This window comes from Carcharhinus amblyrhynchos, chromosome 1 (genome assembly GCF_965287045.1).
Source record: "Carcharhinus amblyrhynchos chromosome 1, sCarAmb.v2.hapA, whole genome shotgun sequence".
Taxonomy (NCBI): Eukaryota; Metazoa; Chordata; class Chondrichthyes; order Carcharhiniformes; family Carcharhinidae; genus Carcharhinus; species Carcharhinus amblyrhynchos.
In genome coordinates, this window is record NC_137324.1 from 25769135 (window position 1) to 25790073 (window position 20939).

General features: G+C 41.6%; 1 protein-coding gene across 1 annotated transcript in view; it reads left to right on the top strand.

Annotated features, from left to right (window-relative positions):
• maea (macrophage erythroblast attacher, E3 ubiquitin ligase) overlaps nucleotides 1-9393 on the top strand; it is a 117772-nt gene extending 108379 nt beyond the window's left edge. Inside the window, exons 6-9 of the mRNA XM_080200240.1 lie at nucleotides 1653-1761; nucleotides 4354-4487; nucleotides 8363-8558; nucleotides 9048-9393. Of these exons, the coding sequence (XP_080056366.1) occupies nucleotides 1653-1761; nucleotides 4354-4487; nucleotides 8363-8558; nucleotides 9048-9143 (535 nt within the window). The 3' untranslated portion in view covers nucleotides 9144-9393. The remainder of the gene's footprint in view (nucleotides 1-1652; nucleotides 1762-4353; nucleotides 4488-8362; nucleotides 8559-9047) is intronic.
• The last annotated feature ends 11546 nt before the right edge of the window (nucleotides 9394-20939 follow it).

Genomic DNA, 20939 nt, shown 5'->3' on the forward strand with positions numbered 1-20939 from the left:
GAAGATAGGTTGAGGGAGCTAGGTCTCTCCTCCCTGGAGAGACGAAGGTTGAGAGGCGACCTGATAGAGGTTTATAAAATGTTGAGAGGAATAGATAGGGTGGATTCTCGGAGGCTATTTCCCAGGGCTGAAATGGTCACTACGAGAGGACACAGGTTTAAGGTGCTGGGAAGCAAGTACAGAGGAGATGTTAGGGGTAAGTTTTTCACTCAGAGGGTGGTGAGTGAGTGGAATCGGCTGCTGTCGGTGGTGGTAGAGGCGAACTCTCTGGAGTCTTTTAAAAGACTCCTGGATGAGTATATGGGATCTCATGGGATTGGGAGTTACAGATAGTTCTATGGCTTGGTAGGTATAGATGTGATCGGCGCAACTTGTGTGCCGAAGGGCCTGTTTGAGCTGTAGTGTTCTATGTTCTGTGTTAACGTTGGGCACCATTATTGCATGGTATGGTGGCACAGTGGTTAACACAGTAAAAAGTCTGACAACACCAGGTTTCAGTCCAACTGATTTATTTGATAGCAAATTCACTAGCTTTTGGGTTAGCCCCTTTGTCAGGTGAATGGAAATTAGAAATCAGAAATCTGTAAACTGTCTGTGCTTTATATGCTCTGTCTGAGGCCAGAACTCTCCATTCACCTGACGAAGGGGCTAACCCGAAAGCTAGTGAATTTGCTATCAAATAAATCGGTTGGACTGAAACCTGGTGTTGTCAGACTTTTTACTGTGTTTACCCCAGTCCAACGCCGGCATATCCACATCATGGCACAGTGGTTAGCATTGCTGCTTCACAGTACCAGGGACCTGGGTTCGATTTTTTTTTTTGGTCTTGGGTGACTGTTGGTGTGGAGTTTGTATGTTCTTCCCCTGTCTGCATGTTCTTCCCCTGTCTGCATAGGTTTCCTCCCCAGTCCAAAGATGTGTAGATTAGGTGGATTGGTCCTGGTAAATGTGTGGGGATATGGAGAAAGGGTGGAGGGGAGAGCCTGGCTCTTTCGCAGAGTTGATGAAGATTCGATGGGCCAGATAGCCTCCTTCTACACTGTAGGGATTCTATGATTTTGCCACTAGTATAATGGAAGTAGGTTATGTTTAGAGTTTTGGTATTAAATCATAATTATATTCCTGCTGCATGAGGTTTTCAAGAATTTTTTGAGACACTTTTCTTGGTGGCAAGATGTTTTACCACCTAGCAATTTAATCTTGAATTAGCAATTCTTGATGGACTTAAAGTTCTTTCCATTTAAATATAAATGATTTGTTTTTAGTTTAATATATAACTAAGCAATTGCTGCAACAAACTGTAAAAGGGTTTCTATTTGACACAGTTCTATCATGATTTGTATTAGAATACTGTGTTTTAAGGTGCATCTATAGCTCTCCCCAAGTGATGAGTTGCTGCTCTGAGGTCATCAGAATCCACTCAGAGCCAAACCTTAGAATAAGTCATTGCTTACAAAATAGAAGGGAATTGTGCAGAATACCAAGCCAGGCTTTTGCTGCTGAGTGAAAGTGATGGCTGCATTTTTGAAACTTGGACAATTTATTATGATATGTAATTGATAATTTGGTGCTATATGAGTAGAATGGGGAAAACATTTATTTGAAAGAATGTATTTGAAATTTTGAATACTTTCTGTTTATTTTCTGTTCAGACATGCACGGAGACATTTCAGTCAAGCTGAGGGAGGACAGCTGGATGAGGTGCGGCAAGTTATGGGTATGCTAGCTTTTCCCTCAGATACTCATATTTCACCTTATAAGGTAAGGAAGTTGATTTGTTAATTCTCTTTTTAATCTTTGTGTAGGACAACATAAATTACAGATCAAAGAGCCTGAAATATTGTTTCAAAATGATATCTTATCAGAAGTATGCACCCTTCATATATTTGTGCAGAAATTAATGTATCCCTGTCAGATTTACAATTCATGAAACATTGCAAGAAAATGCTCAGTTTGCCCTGAACTCCATTTGTTTGGTCCATGTTGTGGTAGGAAGTAGCTTAACTATTAGGAAAAACACCAACTTGGAAAGGAATATCTGAGCTCATATTACTGCGGGCAATTGTTTTATGGAATCATTGAATAATAAAGAGAAGAAGGCCTTTCAACCCATTTATCTGTGATAGCTGTTTTAAAGAGCAGCCAGGTTATTGCTATTACCGGGTTTTTCTGCGTATCTCTTTCAATGTATTTTCTTTTGCATATTTTGTTCAGTTCCCCTTTTGAAGCTAGTATGGAGCCTGTAAGAACCATCCTATTAGGCAGTGCACTCTAAATCCCAACCATGGGCTGTATCAAAGAAGTTTTGGCTCACAGAATAAAAGCAAAATGCTAAAGCTGCTGTAATCTCAAATAAAAACAAAGTGCTGGAAATACTCATCAGGTCAGGCAGCAACTGGGGAGAGAAACAAGTTAATGTTTTGAATTGAATATTATTCTTCTCAGCAGAAGTTTTTTTTCTTGTTGCCTCTGGTACTTTTGAAAACTATCTTCAATCTCTGCCCTCTTAACCTCCAGCTATTAGAAACAGTTTCTCAAGTTTTAGTCTTCCCCATAACCTTCCCTGCTCTAAAGCGAGCAACCTCTGCTTCTCTGGTCTGTCCAAGTACCTGTTATCCCTCATTATTAGAACCATTCCAGTAAATTTGTTCTGAACCCCCTCAAGTTTTCATATCCTTCCTAAAGTATGGTAAAAGATCAGCTGGTGATCTTAGCATATTGCCGACCTTTCTGCGTGGCTCAAATGGTATTACTTGTGAAACTGTGACTGTGGATGCATCTTCCAACTTAATTTATTGTATTTGCTGCTCACAAGATGTTCTGCACCACACCTGGGGAAGCCTAATGCAGATTGCATGACTGCTCTGCAGAACAACTTCATTCAGTCTGTCAGCATGATCTTAAGGTTCTGGAGGCCAGCAATTTTAACCCTTTACCTTTCTCTTGCACTGATTTCTCAGTCCTCAGCATTTCGCACAGTTGGGGTTTGCAGCTTGATGGAAGACCATAAGGAGCAGAAGTAGGCTGTTCGACCCATTGAGTCTGCTCTGCCATTCAATAAGATCATGACTGATCTGATATGATCCTCAAGTCCACTCTCCTGCTATTTATTTATTAGTCACAAGTAAGGCTTACATTAACGCTGCAATGAAATTGCTGTGAAATTCCCCTCGTTGCCACATCCCAATGCCTGTTTGGGTAAATGGACCTAACCACCTTGTCCTTCAGATTCTGGGAGGAAACCGGAGCACCTGGAGGGAACCCACACAGACAAAGGGAAAACGTGCAAACTCCACACGGACAGTGACCCGAGCTGGGAATTGACCCCAGGTTCCTGGTGCTGTGAGCGAGCAGTACTAATTACTGTGCCACCATCCGCCCCATAATCCTTAACTTACATACTGATCTGTCTTATTTCAGCCTTGAACATACTTAACCCAACCTCTACACTCCTGGGTTAAGAATTCCACAGCTTCACTATCCTGAGAGAGAAGTTGTTCCTCCTCATTTCTGCCTTAAATTGATGATCCTTTACTCTGTGATGCTGGCCCTTGGCCCTAGATTCTCCCACAACAACTCCTCAGCATGTACCCTGTGAAACCCACTCAGAATCTGTCTTGTTAAAGTCACCTCTTGTTCTTCTAAACTCCAATGAATATAGGCCCAGAGTAAGCTCAAAGAACAGCACCTCATCTTTTGATGAGACACTTCACTGACTTCCAGACTCGATATTGAGTTCAACAATTTCACGACTTTCCCCCATTTTGTGCTTTTCTTTCTTTATTGGTTTTCACTCTACTCGATTTTCTTTCTTTTTTGCTTTTGGATGGTGGATGTTCATTATTCTGCCATTCACACCACCTCTAGGCAAATCATCTGTTCCTTGCTCAGTTACCACTCCCTTGGTCTTGCACCACCAACTCTTTTTGTCATTTTAATTTCTTATGTCTTCTTTCCGCTCACAAATCTTCCCTTTTGGTTCACTCTCACTTGCTCACGACCTATTACACCTCTAACTTTCCCACTTCAGGTCATCTACCTGAAACTGTTAACTCTGTTTCTCTCTCCAAAGATCCTACTTGATCTGCTGTGTATTTCCAGCATTTTCATTTCAACCTTTCCGCCCCAGCTTCACTTTCAAAAGCTACTCAAATAAAATTCTGACTATATTTTCAGCATCTCCTACTTTGTTTTCTCTTTATCCCCACTGCTTGTCCAGAGTTTTTATCTGTTGTATTGTGCATTTTGAAGCTGTGGAAATGGAAGTTGTTGTTGTTGTTGTTCAAGATCAAAGCTTTGACACTCAGGAGCTGATATTTGTTTTAATGTCAGCTGCTTCTTTTTATCTTGCAGGACCTTTTGGACCCAGCCCGATGGAAGATGCTTATTCAGCAGTTCAGATATGATAACTATAGACTTCACCAACTTGGAAATAGTTCTGTTTTCACTATAACACTTCAAGCAGGCCTGTCAGCCATAAAAACACCGTATCCTTTTACAAGTTGAAGCATGATCCTGTTGTGTCACAGTATCGATGTCTAAAAATGCTGAATTACAAAAAAAGTTTAGTTACTTTTGAAAATATTGAAGTTCGCACGTTTCAGTTCATCTTTGAACACCCAACTTGTAAAATCTTTGTGCACATGGTCTTTGCCGCTTAAAATTGCAAGATTCGCAGAAATACTGCGACTGTGGATTCGCAATTAGATGTTTCCTTGAACCACTTTTTAACTAGTGGTTTATGTAATTTTTTTCTGGTGCTGGAAGACTATTAGATTTATTAAAATAAAAATAAAATGCTGGAAGCCTCTGCAGGTCAACCTGCACCAATGGAGGAAGAAAGAAAGAGAACAGTTACTGTCTCAGATTTATGACCTGTCTTTAGAATTGAGTTAGCAAATTTTAAACTGTTGGAGAACCAGGGAAGAAAGCAGTGTTGTGGGAGAGATTTAATGACAGAAGGTATCAGGCAAAAGTGGGTGGTTATGGGGCACGAAAGAAACAAAGGATGGGCCCACAAATGGTAATAGACTAATCATTACCAGGATTGCTTTTTGAGACTATTTATTTAATCCACATTTTACTATGTTGGAATTTTTAGAATCCCTACAGTGCAGGAAGAGACCATTTGGCCCATTGACCCTGCACTGGCAAGGATCTTCCCTATCGCTGTCCCTATGCTATCATGCAGAATTTGAATGACGACTTGTGGTCTGCCAACCTAGCAATGTAAGCACTAGCCTATCACCACATACCTTTTGTGTAAAAATTCTACCATTTAATAGTACAGAAGCAACACTTGATTCATTACTTTCATGGATAGAACTGTATTATTTATTACCATGTTTATTAAACATGGGTGGCTGGCTTTTGTGCACATTTTAAACTCCCATTATCCAACTAGGTATACAACCAGCTCTTCTGTCGCTACGGACCAGCTACGAATTAATCAAATAAATTTAGGTTTAGCAGATGAAAATGGGTTTCAGGAGAGCCAGTTAGCTGTAAATAATGTATTAAATTTACAGACCAGCAAGCTGACCAGCAGTTAGTTAATCGGAGCAGTGTACATGTGGAATGAGGTATGGGGGACAGAGGTTGTTTTCCAGAGTGTGTTGAGGCTCAAGGGGGCCATAGCATTAAAAGTTGATGGCCATAATTTGAGTAGTGTGAAGACCAAAATGGTAGGCTTAAGGCCAAATATTAAATCACCAGTGAGGACACGTTTCATACTTTGCTAGTCCTGAAATAGAACAAATGGCCTCTCTACATAGAGGAATAGGAAAATTCCAGCGGTATGTCATCGAACCATAGGTTATGGTGCATTAAATGCAGATCCAGATATTTTTCAACTGAATTGAGCATTAGTTTATTTATTAGTGCCACAAATAGACTTGCATTAACACTGCAATGAAGTTACTGTAAAAATCCCCTAGGTGCCACACTGTGGCAACTTTTGGGTATATGGAGGGAGAATTTAGCATGACCAGTGCACCTAACCAGCACGTCTTTTGGATGTGCGATGTGCCTTAACACCTCACAGCCTCAACAACCTAATTAGGCAGTGAATTTCAGGCTCCCGCCATCTTCTGCATGGAACAGTTTTTCCTCATGGTCTCTGTGACCTTAAATCAATATGCTGGTAACTGACTATTGGGTTGGATAAACAAGCAAGGAAGTCATCCTGCACTGCTATCGATGAACCATACTAGAAAGCCCTCTATGGAAACAATGCTTCTTCGATTAATTGATGCTGCTGTTTGTAACTGTCCCATCTCTGGTGACAACGCAGTATATAATGGAATAGCATTAATAATATTCCCAGGTGTTTCTTAAAGCTGCAATTGCAGATACTTTGCCCAGAATTGGTGGAGCAGAAGTGAAATCCACATTTGTGACTTTCAAGCAATTGTACATGTTCCATAACATCAGAAACTGTAGCATGTTACAATAACCTTTTAAAGTTGAGGCGGTTCTGTAACATAAACTTGATCAAGTTTTTTGAGGAAGTGATGAAAATGATTGACGGTTGGGCAGTGAATGTTGCCTACATGGACTTCAGTAAGGCTTTGAAAAGGTCCCTCATGGCAGTCTGGTGCAGAAGGTGAAATCGTATGGGATCAGAGATGAGCTGGCAAGGTGGATACAGAACTGGCTCAGTCATAGAAGACAGGGTAGCAGTGGAAGGTTGTGTTTTTGAATGGAGGATGGTGACAAGTGGCATTCCTCAGGGATCAGTGCTGTGACTGTTGCTGTTTGTAATATATATATAAATGATTTGGAGGTAAATGTAACTGGTTTGATTAAGTTTGCGGATAGTGATGAGGACCATCTGAGGATACAGCAGGATATAGATGGGTTGGAGGCTTGGGCGGAGAAATGGCAGATGGAGTTTAATCTGGACAAATGTGAGGTAATGCATTTGGAAGGCCTAATACAGATAGGAAATATACAGTGAATGGCAGAATCCTTAGGAGTGTTGATAGGCAAAGGGATCTGGATGTACAGGTACACAGGTCATTGAAAGTGGCAACGCAGGTGGAGAAGGTAGTCAAAAAGGCATGCGGCATGCTTGCCTTCGTTGGCTGACGCATTGAGTTCAAAACTTAGCAAGTCATGTTGCAGCTTTGTAGAATCTTAGACCACACTTAGAATATAGTGTTCAATTCTGATCACCACACTACCAGAAGGATGTGGAGGTTTTGGAGATGGTACAGAAAAGATTTACCAGGATGTTGCCTGGCATGGAGGGCATTTTCTATGAGGAGAGATTGGAGAAACTTGGTTTGTTCTACTGGAATGACGGAGGTTGAGGGTCGACCTAATAGAAGCCCACAAGATTGAGGGGCATGGTCAGAGTGGATAGTCAGACGCTCTTTCCCAGGGTGGAAGAGTCAGTTACTAGGGGGCATAGGTTTAAGGTGCAAGGGACAAAGTTTGAAAGAGATGTACGAGGCAAGTTTGTTTACACAGAGGTGAGCGCCTGGAACTCGCTGCCAGGGGAGGCAGTGGAAGCAGATACAATAGTGACTTTTAAGGAGCATCTTAAATACATGAACAGGATGGGAATAGAGGGATATCATCCCTGGAAGGGTAGGGGGATTTTAGTTAAGTCGGGCAGCATGGTTGGTGCAGTCTTGGAGGGCGAAGGGCCTGTTCCTGTGCTGTAATTTTTGTTCTTTGTTCTTATAAAGGGAATCGAAAAAAAAATGTAAGGTGGGTGAATGATAATGTCAAGTCTGGCTTCCAGCCTCTCCCCATGTGCAAGAAAGACGGACATAATAATTGATCATATGGGTATAGATTGACTCAATATAAGATTTTTTTAAAGTACACTAGTTGCATATTCCATGAAGGCTATTATAATCAGATATCTGTCAATCACTGCTGGAAATGCTGCTTTTGAGTGATGGGAATAAATTCCAGTTGTTTTTCCTCCACTTTGTATCGTTCCTCCCAGTCAGGAAGAATGAAAAATTGGAAAGCATATTCATTTGGAATAAAAACAGAAAATGCTTAAAAAAAAACTCAGCAGGTCCTATAGTATCTGTGGAGAGAGAGAACAGAGCCAACGTTTTGAGTCTGGATGACCCTTTGTCAGATCCCTTTATCAGAACACTCATTTGGAATATAGTCATGTATTTTGCATAGGTTGAATGAGATTATCTTCAGTTATTCTGCCTCTGTATCGGAGACTGATTTGTGGGGTTGAGTCTGGGTGCAGTGGGGGAGGAGTGTGTGTGCGCACAAGAGGAAAGCAGAAGGACAGGTGAAGTAAAATATGAGCAAGTGTGGAGTGTGCATGACAATAGCAATTCCAGATTTCCTTCCATATTATATGCCTGAACAACGTCATTCACAGACAGTGTTACAAAGAAGATGGCACCTCTAAAAACCCAGACTGCCCTGTCTGTAGCAAATCTCTGAACAAACTTGCACAACCTCTTCCTATGGCGCATTGTGCCAATTCCCGACTGGTCTGCAAGATTTCTGGCGAAGTTATGAATGAAAATAATCCACCCATGATGCTACCTAATGGTTACGTGTATGGATACAACGTAGGTTTCTAATTTTACTTTGTAACCTATAAGTCTTTTTTCTTTTAGTTTTCCTATTTTATTTTGCAGCTACTGTACATAAAGGCTCATGTACAGCACTATTAGGGAGGGTGTTGAGGCTTTTGATTCAGTGATAGTGAAGGAATTGAGATTATGGTTCCAGGTGGGGCTGATGTGTGATATGGAGGGGAATTTATAGATGGTAGCCTTCACATGTGTCTGTTGCCTTTAAAATTTATTAGTCACAAGTAGGCTTACATGCAATGAAGTTATTGTGAAAATCCCTCGGTCGCCACGCCCCGCACCTGTTCGGGTACACTGAGGGAGAATTTATCAATGCTACAACTTATCAGTTGAATAATTCAGTATAAAGCTGTTGAGGGTTTTTCTCCTGCTGGATTAACTGAGAGCCAATATTGTAGTTAATTCTCTCCTTGTTTGCTTGTAAGTAATTAGTCAGCTGATGATTTACATATTGTTCTCTTTCAGTCACTACTTTCTATTCGTCAAGATGACAAAATCATCTGTCCAAGAACCAAAGAGGTCTACAACTTCTCCCAAGCTGAAAAAGTGTACATCATGTAGAAATGTGGAAAGGGGCAAGGCTAGAGTCTGAACCACAGGGTGATGTTAGCCAAGCTTACCCAGTTGGTACTGGGAGTTGCAGATTACCTGTGGCAATGCACCTTTTTATTGGGGGATGTGTGTGTCTCTTGCGACCAAAGATCCAAAAGGAACAAGAAATACACTTACTATTGTATGATGACAAAAAGGAGCTTATGATAAACTCAAGCAGAGTTTGTACTGAAAAGGTGAAATAAAACAAATGAGGCTTTGACGTGAGTTTTGTAGTGGTTTACATTATCTGAAGAATTTTGACAGTTTTCAAATGTACTTCATTCGTAAGTTTAACTTTTAGTAACTCGCATTAGTGTTGTGCTTGGGGGTACAATATTGAACTTGTTCGGCTGCCTTATTTCAAGCCTTCAAAACTTATAACTTGCACAACTGCAACTAAAGTGTTTTCAGGTCGTAATGTTTTAGAGTAGTTTGCACTAATATTCTTCAGTTTAACCGGATCAGCTGTAGAACAAAAACCTACCATATTTTCAGCAATTGTGATAATGTTCCACGTACTAGAGGTTGGAAATTCCAGGAAACATTTTAGCACTATTTATGCATGCAGATACTGTTAGATTGTAGACCAAAAATTATAACTTCAAAAAGGTTGGAAGCAGTTGTTAATTAAAAAAAAATCAAATAAAACCTTGTTTTGTTTTTATTTCATCTCACATCGATATTCCAATTAACTTAAATTTCTTTTAGATTTTTTTCCCCTGCAAATCCCTTCTGAAGACAATGACTTGAATTTGAATATAGTCTTGAATGTTTGTAAATGGCCATTTGTGAGCCTGGAGAAGGGGTCAGCAGCTTTTCAGAGTGCTGTGCTAAGTCTTTGTTTATTCACTCTAAGTTTTTGCATGCCATTAAGATGTTTAGGTCTCTATAATAAACTATTCTATTGTTGTATGTAATGTGGATAGGTTTTTTAAAATGCTAAGGAAGCTTCATCTAAAATTAAATTAAAATGCAGATTGTACAAGTTTAATGCAATCCTTGCTTTTGCTGCTTGAATTTTCTAATGTCTGGCACATATTTGGATACTTTAAACTGCACACAGGATTTTCAGTGAGTTGTTAACTGGCTCCGAGACGGACACAGGATAGATTTCATGTGTGTAAAATATCTGTTCACACAGACACGTGGGTCCAAATACTGAAAGCATTGTAAACGCAATTTTCTTCAAACAAAGCACAGACGGCATGGTCTTTCGAATAAATCTAAATCAGTCTGTACAAGAAGGCTGAAATGAACAGACATCTAATTTTGCTTTCTTAGTAGCTGAAATTTTGTCAAATATTCCCCTCCTTTTAGGGAAAAGCAACAGGTGGCATTCGCACACTATGTCAAAATGTATAGCATTAAAGGATACTGATGTAAGCATCAGGTCAGGACTGAACGAACCCAATATTGAATAAAACACAGGTATTTACTGTTTAAATTCTCTGCATCTTTTATCAATGTAGCAAATCTTCTAAAGTAAGTAAATGACAAAATATTAAATTTAGAACTTTCTGCCATTAGTTGGACTGTGTGAATGCCATTCAAAATCATCTTGCATGTTTGCCATAGGTTGCTGACCCCTGGCTTAGAGGGCCTTTTGTGAACTTATTTACTTGTCAGCAGTCAAAAGCTGAGACCTTGACTGTTTTTATTTTTTAGTTCCTTCCCCAATTTGATGCAAGAACAATAGAGTTGGATTGACTAACTGAATGCTTTACCCTTAGACTCCAAAATAAATGGACTTGTTCATTTTTCTTTTGAATGCGATCTCCCCAGTTCACTCGATTGCCAATGCATTAGTCACAGTCTAGAGGAAGGTAGCATACTGAAGCCAGCAGTTGATTGATTTGAATAGACCCAAAGGCTCGTGTCAGTTGCTACACTTGCTGTTAGTCTTTGTGGATTCTGGAAATCTGGGTGGGAGGAAATTGGGTTTATGGTGTGCTTTAACCCTACCTCTTTTTTTTTGGGACAATTCTATTCAGAAATGATTTCTCAACTTTGAGGAAAACCCATCTTTAAAAAAAACATTTAGATGGGACTGAAGGGCTGATTCATCTCCCCAAAGGAAAGGAACCAGTCAAGGTTGTTATCATCCTCTGGATAGACTTGTTGATAAATTGAAAGCCAGGTTATAATTACCCAGATATTATCCAGCTCCAGGTAAAATCTCCTCATTTATGAATAATATATTCCACCACCAAAGGGAGTATGGAGTCAGTGAGACATGAAACAGATAAGTTCTAAAACATATACATAGTTTATTAAAGAAATATACAATTCAAAGTTATGCTGGAAACAGTAAATTGCAACACTGAATAGGTACAATGAAAAAGAAAAGGTACAATTTGGTTTCCAATAGTGAATTTGGTTTTAAATTTCACTTGCAACCAAGTTATTTTAATACAACATAGAACAGTGCAGCACAGTACAGGCCCTCCGGCCCTCAATTTTGGGCTGAGCTATGTCCAAACCCAAGATCAAGCTATCCCACTCCCTATCATTTTGGTGTGCTCCATGCGCCTATCCAACACTTAAATTCCTAAAGTGTTCGATTCTACTATCACAGCAGGCAGTGCATTCCACACCCCAAACACTGAGTAAAGAATCTACCTCAGACATTCCTCCTATATCTCCCATCATGAACCTTATAGTTATGGCCCCTAGTAACAGCTACATCCACCCAAGAAAATAGTCTCTGTACGTCCATTCTATCTATCCCCCTCATCTTATAAACCTCTAAGTCGCCTCACATCCTCCTCCGCTCTAAAGAGAAAAGCCCCAGCTCCCTCAACCTTTCCTCATAAGACCCATCCTCCAAACCAGGCAGCATCCTGGTAAATCTCCCCTGCACTCTCTCCAATGCTTCCACATCCTCCTTTATAGTGAGGTGACAAGAACGGCACACAATATTCCAAATGTGGTCTCACCGAGATCCTGTATAGTTGCAGCATAACCCCATGGCTCTTAAACTCAAACCTCCTGTAATAAACACTAAATTTTAAATGGGATATCCATCAAATATTAAAGTAACGTTTATCTTAATCCTGAGTGAGTAAATGACTTGTAAGATTGTGGAATAAATCTGTCATCTTGTATGTTCCTCAATATTTATATTGTTCTTTGAGGCTGCTTGGCTAACTTGTGTACGGGGTGATCTCTTCATTATAATTACATTCCTCCTGTTTTAAATTTCAAAATTGGTTTTGATCACTGTTAAGTTCTATTCCGGAACAGCTCTTTTTGATTATAAAGAAACTTCTGCAGTTGTTAAATTCCACACAAGGCCTGACTATTATTGCTTTTAGGGAAGCCACACTTGCCAGATTGTCAACTTTTTCATTCACCATGAGTCTACATTTTTAAATGATAAGATGACTCTTGGTTGTAAAAATTCCAGTTCTGTTGTCTAGGATTATCAGAAACTCATTTTCTTCAAATCCCACACTTTGTTCTGTCACTGTTCAACAAAATGTGGTATGCAGTTTTTTTTGGGAGTGTTTCTTTCTTTTCAGGGATTCTTATTCCTATTAAAGACAAGTCTCACAGGCTATGATGGGGGAACAAGGCCCTGTGAACTGCATTTGTCATTTTAAAACAAATGAATCATTTTAAAATTATATAAGATCTTATTTGTAGGGAAGTAACACTTTTACCAATTCAAACCTTCATTAAGGCCATATTTCTTTACATGGATTCCTTCGCAGCTTATAGCATTGTAGCAGGGTTCAGCCTGATGTGACATGAATGCTGCTAATATACCTTCTATAGTGTCAGGAGATTTGAAAGTGATCCATGTTGATTCTGTTTTGGCTGTAGATTCTGTACCATATTGTGTTTCCCCAACCTGCACATACATTTGGAGCTCCAATACTTGGAATTTTTTTTTTTGTTGTTGCTCTGTTTAGAAGTATGTAGGTCGCCTGCTTTATAAGTGTGGTTATGCTCAGGATAAATCACTACCAGGCACCTTTCCCCCACAAAGGGGAGAGTGACCTATGGTGACTTTATTTGTTTTACTGTACTATGTGTGTACATATATGGGTGAAATAGAAGGAAATCCTAATTGATGGTAACCCTCTGGTAAATCCTCCTAGCCTCCCTACAGTACAGGAGGAGGCCATTTGGCTCATCAAGTCTGTACCAACTGCAATCCTAGCCAGGCCCTAGTCCCATAATCCCATGCATTTACCCTACCAATCCCCTTGACATTTGGGTCAATTTAGCATAGCCAATCCACCTAACCCGCACAGTCTGGATGTGAAGAAACCGAAGCACCCAGAGGAAACCCATTCCAGCACAAGGAGAACGTGCAAAATCCACACTGACATTGACCCAAGGCTGGAATTGAACCTGGGACCTTGGCACTGAGGCAGCAGTGCTAACTGCCCAAAGTAGTGCTCTTATTTTGTAGGTCATTGATTACAGTCATGCTGCAGTGTATGCAGCTACATGAATGCCATACTGAGAGAATGCTACATTGGTGGAGGTGCTGTCATTTGGACAGCTATGAAACAGGTGGCTGCAAGATGCCAAGGTATTATTCAAAGAAGAATACGTTCTCCCAATATCTAGGCCAATACTCATCCTCCAACCATCATCAAAAACAGATTAAATAGTCATTTAGTTCATTGCTGTTCATCGAACCTTGCTCTGCAAATTGACTTTCGTATTTCCCTATGCAATCTCAATCTGCAATGAGGACATGCAAATAGCAACAACTTGTATTTATATGGTGCTTTAAATGTAATGCTGTAATTCCAAGCCATTTCACAGGAGTGTTATGAAGCAAAATATGACAGTCGCTTCAGGGGATATTAGGTTAATGAATGAAACTTTGGTCAAAGAGGTAGCTTTTGAGTGGAAGTGAAGTGGGGAATAGAGAGATGCAGCAAGTATCCTAGAACATAGGCAACTGAAGGTCCAGCCACCAATGATGGAGTGCTTAAAATCAGGGAGGGTTAAGGCCAGGATTAGAGGAACACAGGTGTCTTGGTGTTATGGGATTGGAGGAGATCACAGAGGTGTATTGGAACTGGGACTAATATCCTTGAGGGGTGTTTTTAAACTCGTATGGCAGGGGAATGGGATCCAAAGGATAGGCTGAGGTCAGAACTGTTTATACTTCAATGTAAGAAGTATTACAAACAAGGCCAATGAACTAAGGGTGCAGATAGACACATGGCAGCAGGATGTCATTGCTATAACAGAAACCAGGCTAAAGGTGGGGCAAAATTGGCAGCTCAGTATTCCTGGGTATAGAGTTGTCAGATAGGATGGAATGGGTGACAAGGTGGGGAGGGGGGTGGTGGGGCTGGTGTTGGATAGCATTAATGGTTTAAAAAATAAATTACAGTTGTGAGAAGGGGTATATGCTAAATGGGCTAATGAATGATGCTTTATGGGTTGAGCTTAAGAAGAAAGTCACACTACTAGGAGTGTACTACACACGCTGAAATAGTGGGAATGAGAGAAGAACATATAAGAACATAAGAACATAAGAAATAGGAGCAGAAGTAGGCCATCTGGCCCTTCGAGCCTGCCCCGCCATTCAATAAGATCATGGCTGATCTGTCGTGGCTCAGTTCCACTTTCCCGCCCTCTCCCCATAACCCTTAATCCCTTCTCTTATCAAAAACCCATCAACCCGCTTCTTAAAAATATTTAGCGAGGCAGCCTCCACCACTTCAACGGGCAGAGAATTCCAGAGATTCACCACCCTTTGAGTGAAGAAGTTCCTCCTCAACTCCGTTCTGAACCGCCCCCCCTTTATCTTGAGGCTGTGCCCCCTAGTCCTACTGTCTTTTTTGAGCGGGAAGAGTCTTTCCACCTCTATCCTATCCATCCCATTCATCATATATGTAGACAAATTTTTGCCTATAGGAAGAGGAGGACAATAATAGGAGACTTTTGACTCTTTCAATATCAACTGGGTTTCAAACAATATAAGGGACATTGAGGGTGAAAAATTCATACACTGTGTCCAGGAATTTTTGAAAAAAACAATGTGACAAGCCCAATGAAAGATGCAATCCTGGATTTAGCCTTGGGAAATAAAGACGGGCAAATGGGTGAAATGACAATAGGTGACCATATTGGGGATAGCGACCACAATTTAGTCAGATTTAGTATCACTATGGAAAAAGACAGAGGCTGGACAGCTGCTTTATAAGTTGTGATGCCAACAACGTGGATTCAGTTCCTTTGCTGGCTGAGGTGTGGTGATGCTCAGGTTAAATCACCACCAGGCAGCTTTTCCCCCTCAAAGGGAGCAGCCTATGTTAACATTATTTGCTTTATTGTACCATGTATGTACATATATGGTGAAATGGAAGGAAATCATAATGGCTGGTAGTCCTCTGGTAGAATCCTCCTTGCCTCCCTACACTACATGAGGAGACTATGTGGCCTATCAAGCCTGTACCAACTGCAATCCCACTCAGACCCTATTCCCATAATCCCATGCATTTACACTGCCAATCCCACGACACTAGGGTCAATTTAGCATAGCCAAACTCGCTAACTGGCACAGGTTTGGACTGTGAGAGGAAACCGAAGCACCCGGAGGAAACCCACTCAAACATTCAAAATGTGCAGAATCCACACCAACAGTGACCCAACAGGAAAGCTGATTTTACAAAACTGTGAAGTGATTTAGTGGAGGTGGACCGGAAGAGACTGCTAAAGGATAAATCAGTGGTAAACTAGTAGGAAGCACTAAGACGTAAGATCCTTATGATACAAAGCAGACATTTCCCCTCCAAAAATGGTACTGCCAAATCATAGTTGTCTAGAAAAGTACAGGGGAAGAGTAAACAGAAAGAGAAAGCTTATAATACAAGAAAATTAACACTAGAGAGGGGTATAGAAAATCCAGGGACCAAGTTTTTAAAAAAATCAAAGCATGAAAAATGTTAGCAAATACAATAATGGAAAACTTAAATATGTTTTACCTATACACATAGAGCATAAGGAAAAAATAGGACCTAGCAGAGATGAAGAAGGTAACTTGTGTGAAGGTGCAGGGAAGAGTTTTAAATAGAACACAGAATCCCTACAATGCAGAAGGAACCATTTGACCCCTCAAGCCTGCACCAACAACAATCCCATCAAGGCTCTAACCCCATAACCCCACCTGTTTACCCCTCCACTTTCCCCAACCCTAAGGGACAATTTAGCATGGTCAATCAACCTAACCTGCACATCTATGGAGTGTGAGAGGAAACTGGAGCACTCAGAGGAAATCCACGCAGACATGGGAAGAACATACAAACTCCAGACACCCAAGACCGGAATCGAACCCAGGTCCCTGGTGCTGTGAGGGAGCAGTGCTAACCACTATGCCACTTGTAATGGTTTTTTTTGTCCCCATATTCACAAAGGAAAGGGATAATGTAGATGGATTTAGTAATCCAAGCGGATCAATGTGAAACATTGGATAAACTAATTAGCGAGTAAGTGTTGGAGGAGTTGGAAAACTTGAAATTGGAAGGAGGTCAGGGAGGAAGTGGCAGATGCTCGGATGATTATTTTCCAATCTTCACTAGACACAGGTGAAGTGCCGGAAACTGGAGGAATGCAAATGTGGTTCAGCTGTTTAAAAAGGATATGAAGGAAATGCCAAAGAATTATAGGCCAGCTGGATTTACTTAAGTGGTGGGCAAATTGTTAGAATCAATCTGGAGAGACTGGATAAACTGTCACTTAAAAAGGCAGGGACTAGTCAGAGAAAAGTCAGCATAATTTTGTTACAGGAACGTCATGCATTATAAACTATATTGAATTACTTGAGCAAGTGACAAGGAAGGATTGATGAGGGTAGTGCAATGGATGTTGTCTACATGGATTTTAGTAAGATGTTTGGCAACATCCCACATGGCAGACTGTTCAAAGAAGTAAAAGCCCATTGGGTACAGGGTGATGTGGCAAATCGGATCCAAAGTTGGTTTAGTAACAGGAAACAAAGGGTAATGTTCGATGGCCGACCTTGCACATGGAAAGCTGTTTCAAATGGTGTTCTGCAGAGCTCGCTACTGGGACTCCTATTGTTTGTTTTACAGAGGAGATGTCAGGGGTAAGTTTTTCACTCAGAGGGTGGTGAGTGAGTGGAATCGGCTGCCATCGGTGGTGGTAGAGATGAACTCGCCAGGGTCTTTTAAGAGACTTCTAGATAAGTACATGGGATTTAATGGGATTGAGATAGGCCTAGTAGGTATGGATATGATCGGCACAACTTGTGGGCCGAAGGTCCTGTTTGTGCTGTAGTGTTCTATGTTCTATATCTTAATGATTTGAACTTGAACATGGGGATACGATGGGGAAATTTGCAGACAACACAAAAATTGACATTGCAGCAGATACTGTAGAGGATAGCTGTAAGCTCCAAAATGATATAGGTTTGTGGAGTGGGCAGGAAAGTGACAGATGGGGTTCAACTCTGATGAGGTAATGCATTTAGGAAGGCTAAATAATAAAAGGGAATATGAAATAAATGGAAATATACTGAGAGGTGTAGCTGAAGTGAGAGATCTTGGCATGCAAGTACACAGATCCCTAAAGATCGCAGTACAGGTAGATAAAGTTGTAAATAAAGCATATAGAATGGTTTCCTTCATTGGTGGAAGTATAGAATACAAAAGTAGGGATATAATGATAGAACTGTATAAAACTCTGTGAAGCCACAATTGGAGTATTGTGAGCAGTTCTCTCACCACATTACAGGAAAGATGTGACTACTCTTGAGAGAGTGCAGAGAAAATTTACTAAAATGTTGTCAGGACTGGAGAATTCTAGCTACAAGGAGAGATTGAAAAGGCTGGGGTTGTTTTCCTTGGAACAGAGAAAGCTGAGGGGGCGGGGGGCAACATGATTGAGGTATACAAAATTGTGAGGGGTAGAGATAGAGAGGAGGAACCTGTTTCCTTTGGCAGAGAGTTCAAAAACCAACGGTCATAGATTCAAACTAATTGGCAGCAGGGTTAGAGGGAAAAAGAGGAAAATGTTTTTTACACAGAGGGTGGTGGGGATCTGGAATTCACTGCCTGTGTTGATGGTGGAGGCAGAGACCCTATACTCATTTTAAAAATACCTGGATCTACATCTTAAGTGCTCTAGGTTGCAGGGCTACAGACTGTGTGCAGGAAGATGGGATTAGAAAGGTACCTGGGTGTATTTGGATTGGCATGGACAAGATGGGCAGAATAGCTCTGTTCTATGCTGTATCATTTTTATGGTTTCCATAGGGAGGGGCAAGACCCTGGAGAGATTTGAAAATAGGATGAAAATATTAATGATAATTTAACATTGAGCCAATGTAGATCAATGACACTGGGGTGATAGGTGTTACAATCCAAGATAGTGTTATAACTGAGCGGGAAGATTCCAGAATGGAACCCTTGCTCAAAAAAATCATAAGTTATTTTTATTTTTTGTTTTATCAAACGTGGAGGAAACAGAGTAACAGGTCTGCCAGTTCATTTTTAACAACAAAAGAAAATATTTATTAAACATTAAAAAAAGATAATACAATACTTCTCTATTCCTTCTTTAGCTTAAATCTCTGACTATTTTAGATAGTTACGTGGCTACGATGGGTATGGAAGGATAAGGGCCAAATGTGGGCAATTGGGACTAGCTTAGAGGTTTAAAGAAAAAGGGCAGCATGGACAAGTTGGGTCAAAGGGCCTGTTTCCATGCTGTAAAGCTCTGATCACTCTCTGGTGGGGTGGGGGGTGGTGTTGGCAGGAGAAGGGAGGCCAGATTGCTGTCTGTTTGGGGGTGGGGAGGGGAGGCGGGAGATGGGTCCAATCATTCTCTGGAGGAGGAAGAGGGACGCCCGATCATTGTCTGGTGAAGAAGGAGGGGGGTGGGGCGGAGGCGAGCCAGATCATTCTCTGGTGGGAGGGCTGGGGTGGTGGGAGAAGGGAGGCCAGATTGCTGTCTGGTGGGGAAGGTAGGAGGTGGGTCTGATCATTCTCTGAAGGACGGAAGTCCGATCATTGTCTGGTGAAGAGGAGGGGGGGAGGGGGGGCTAGATCATTCTCTGGTTGGGGGGAGGGAAGAGCAGGCAGGTCAGATGTATCTCTGGTGGTGGGGTGGGGGGGGAAGGGAGGCCTGGCCGTTGTCTGGTGAAGCGGGGGGAGGAGGAGGCAGGTCAGAGGTATCTCTGGTGGCGGGTGGAGGGGGGAGGGAGGCCAGATCATTGTCTGGTAGGGGGAGTGGGGGTTGGGGGGGGGGGTCGTGAGGCCCGAACTTTCTCTCTCTTGGGTGGTGGGTAGTGGGTGGTGGGTGGGTGGGAGGGGGGTGGTGGGAGTTAATTCTGTCCCATCACATTCCTAATTCTGATCATCCCTATTATAAATGATTATATTTCACTTGCCATGAATGTTTTTTTTTCTCCCCTACACCAGCAAGTTCAGAAGTAAAAATAATCTTTTTACCATTTCCCAAATTATCTTCTAAACTTGGAAATGCAGCTCTTAGAATTTACTGCAAGTTGGCTGTTGCTAAACACAATTGCAAAGGTTATTGAATTGAGCAATGATTATTTGTACACACATCTACGTGTTTTATTAGACAGCTTCAATAAAGGCCTGGATATGTACCTGGGTGGATTTTGCAAGTACAGGCAGCGGAGAGAAGGAATTCCGCAGCTATAATAGTGCACTTCATTAGTGACACTGTCAAAGGACTCGGCTGTGTATGCGAAATATACTTGGGGGTAGGGGTGGGGGGCGGGGGGAGCTCAGATGGATCTCTAGTGGGGAGGAGGGGGAGTGTCTGTGGGAGTTTGTGCATTCTCCCCGTGCTTGCGTGGGTTTTCTCCAGGTGCTCCGGTTTCCTCCTACACCCCAAAGATGTGCTATTAGGCTGATTGAAGGTAATAAATTGTCCCTAAATTAGTTTCCCTCAATGTGGAATGCCATAAGCATAGATAAGGGTCATGGGTGGAGGGGGGACTGGTAATGTTAAAATGGCAGCGTGGGCTCGTTGGGCCGAAGGGCCTGTTTCCCAGGCTGTTTTTGTTCTTTGTTCTTTGAATGGAGGCAGAGGGGCAGGGGAGTCCGCTGCCACTCTGTGGGTGATGGGTGGGAGGGAAAGGAAGCAGGGGGTCGCAATTGGACTGGGTAGCGGAGGGATGGTGAGTGGATAAGGGGGAAAGTGATGTCTTTGGGTATGATTTCTGTGGGGACCATTGCTCCCAGGCCGCTTTATCTGCTTTTTGTGGCCAGGGAGCGATGTGACAGCATGCGCAGTTCAGGGCTCCGATCGTTTCAGGCGTGCTAAGCCCCTGCCCACTGCGCAATTCGGGGTCACGATTGTTTTTCAGGCCGAGTGCGTGGGGGGGGCGCCTGAAAGCAGATTTCTAAGTTGGACCTGAATTACGCCCAGATTCAGCACTTAGAATGAAAATGGTAAAATTGGGCCCTATGACATAGATTTTACACATAGATTAAAGATTAATACAGATGACAAAATACATTTGAAACTACAATCATAATGTCAGTACACAAGTCAATATTTGTGGATATCCCCTCAAAATCCACATGACCCCCCCCCCCCCCCCCCGCCCAAGATTCTTGTAATATGAGAGGGTTAGAGCTCCACTCCCAAAACAGGTTTAAAATCTTCTCTTGTAGCCAAACATTCACTTTGTGGCTGCATTCCAAAATTCAGTTCATGTTTTTCAAACACCTGGTTGACCAGAGTCTCTGCTTCACATTATAAGTGACGCTGTGCCAGGATTTTGAAACAACT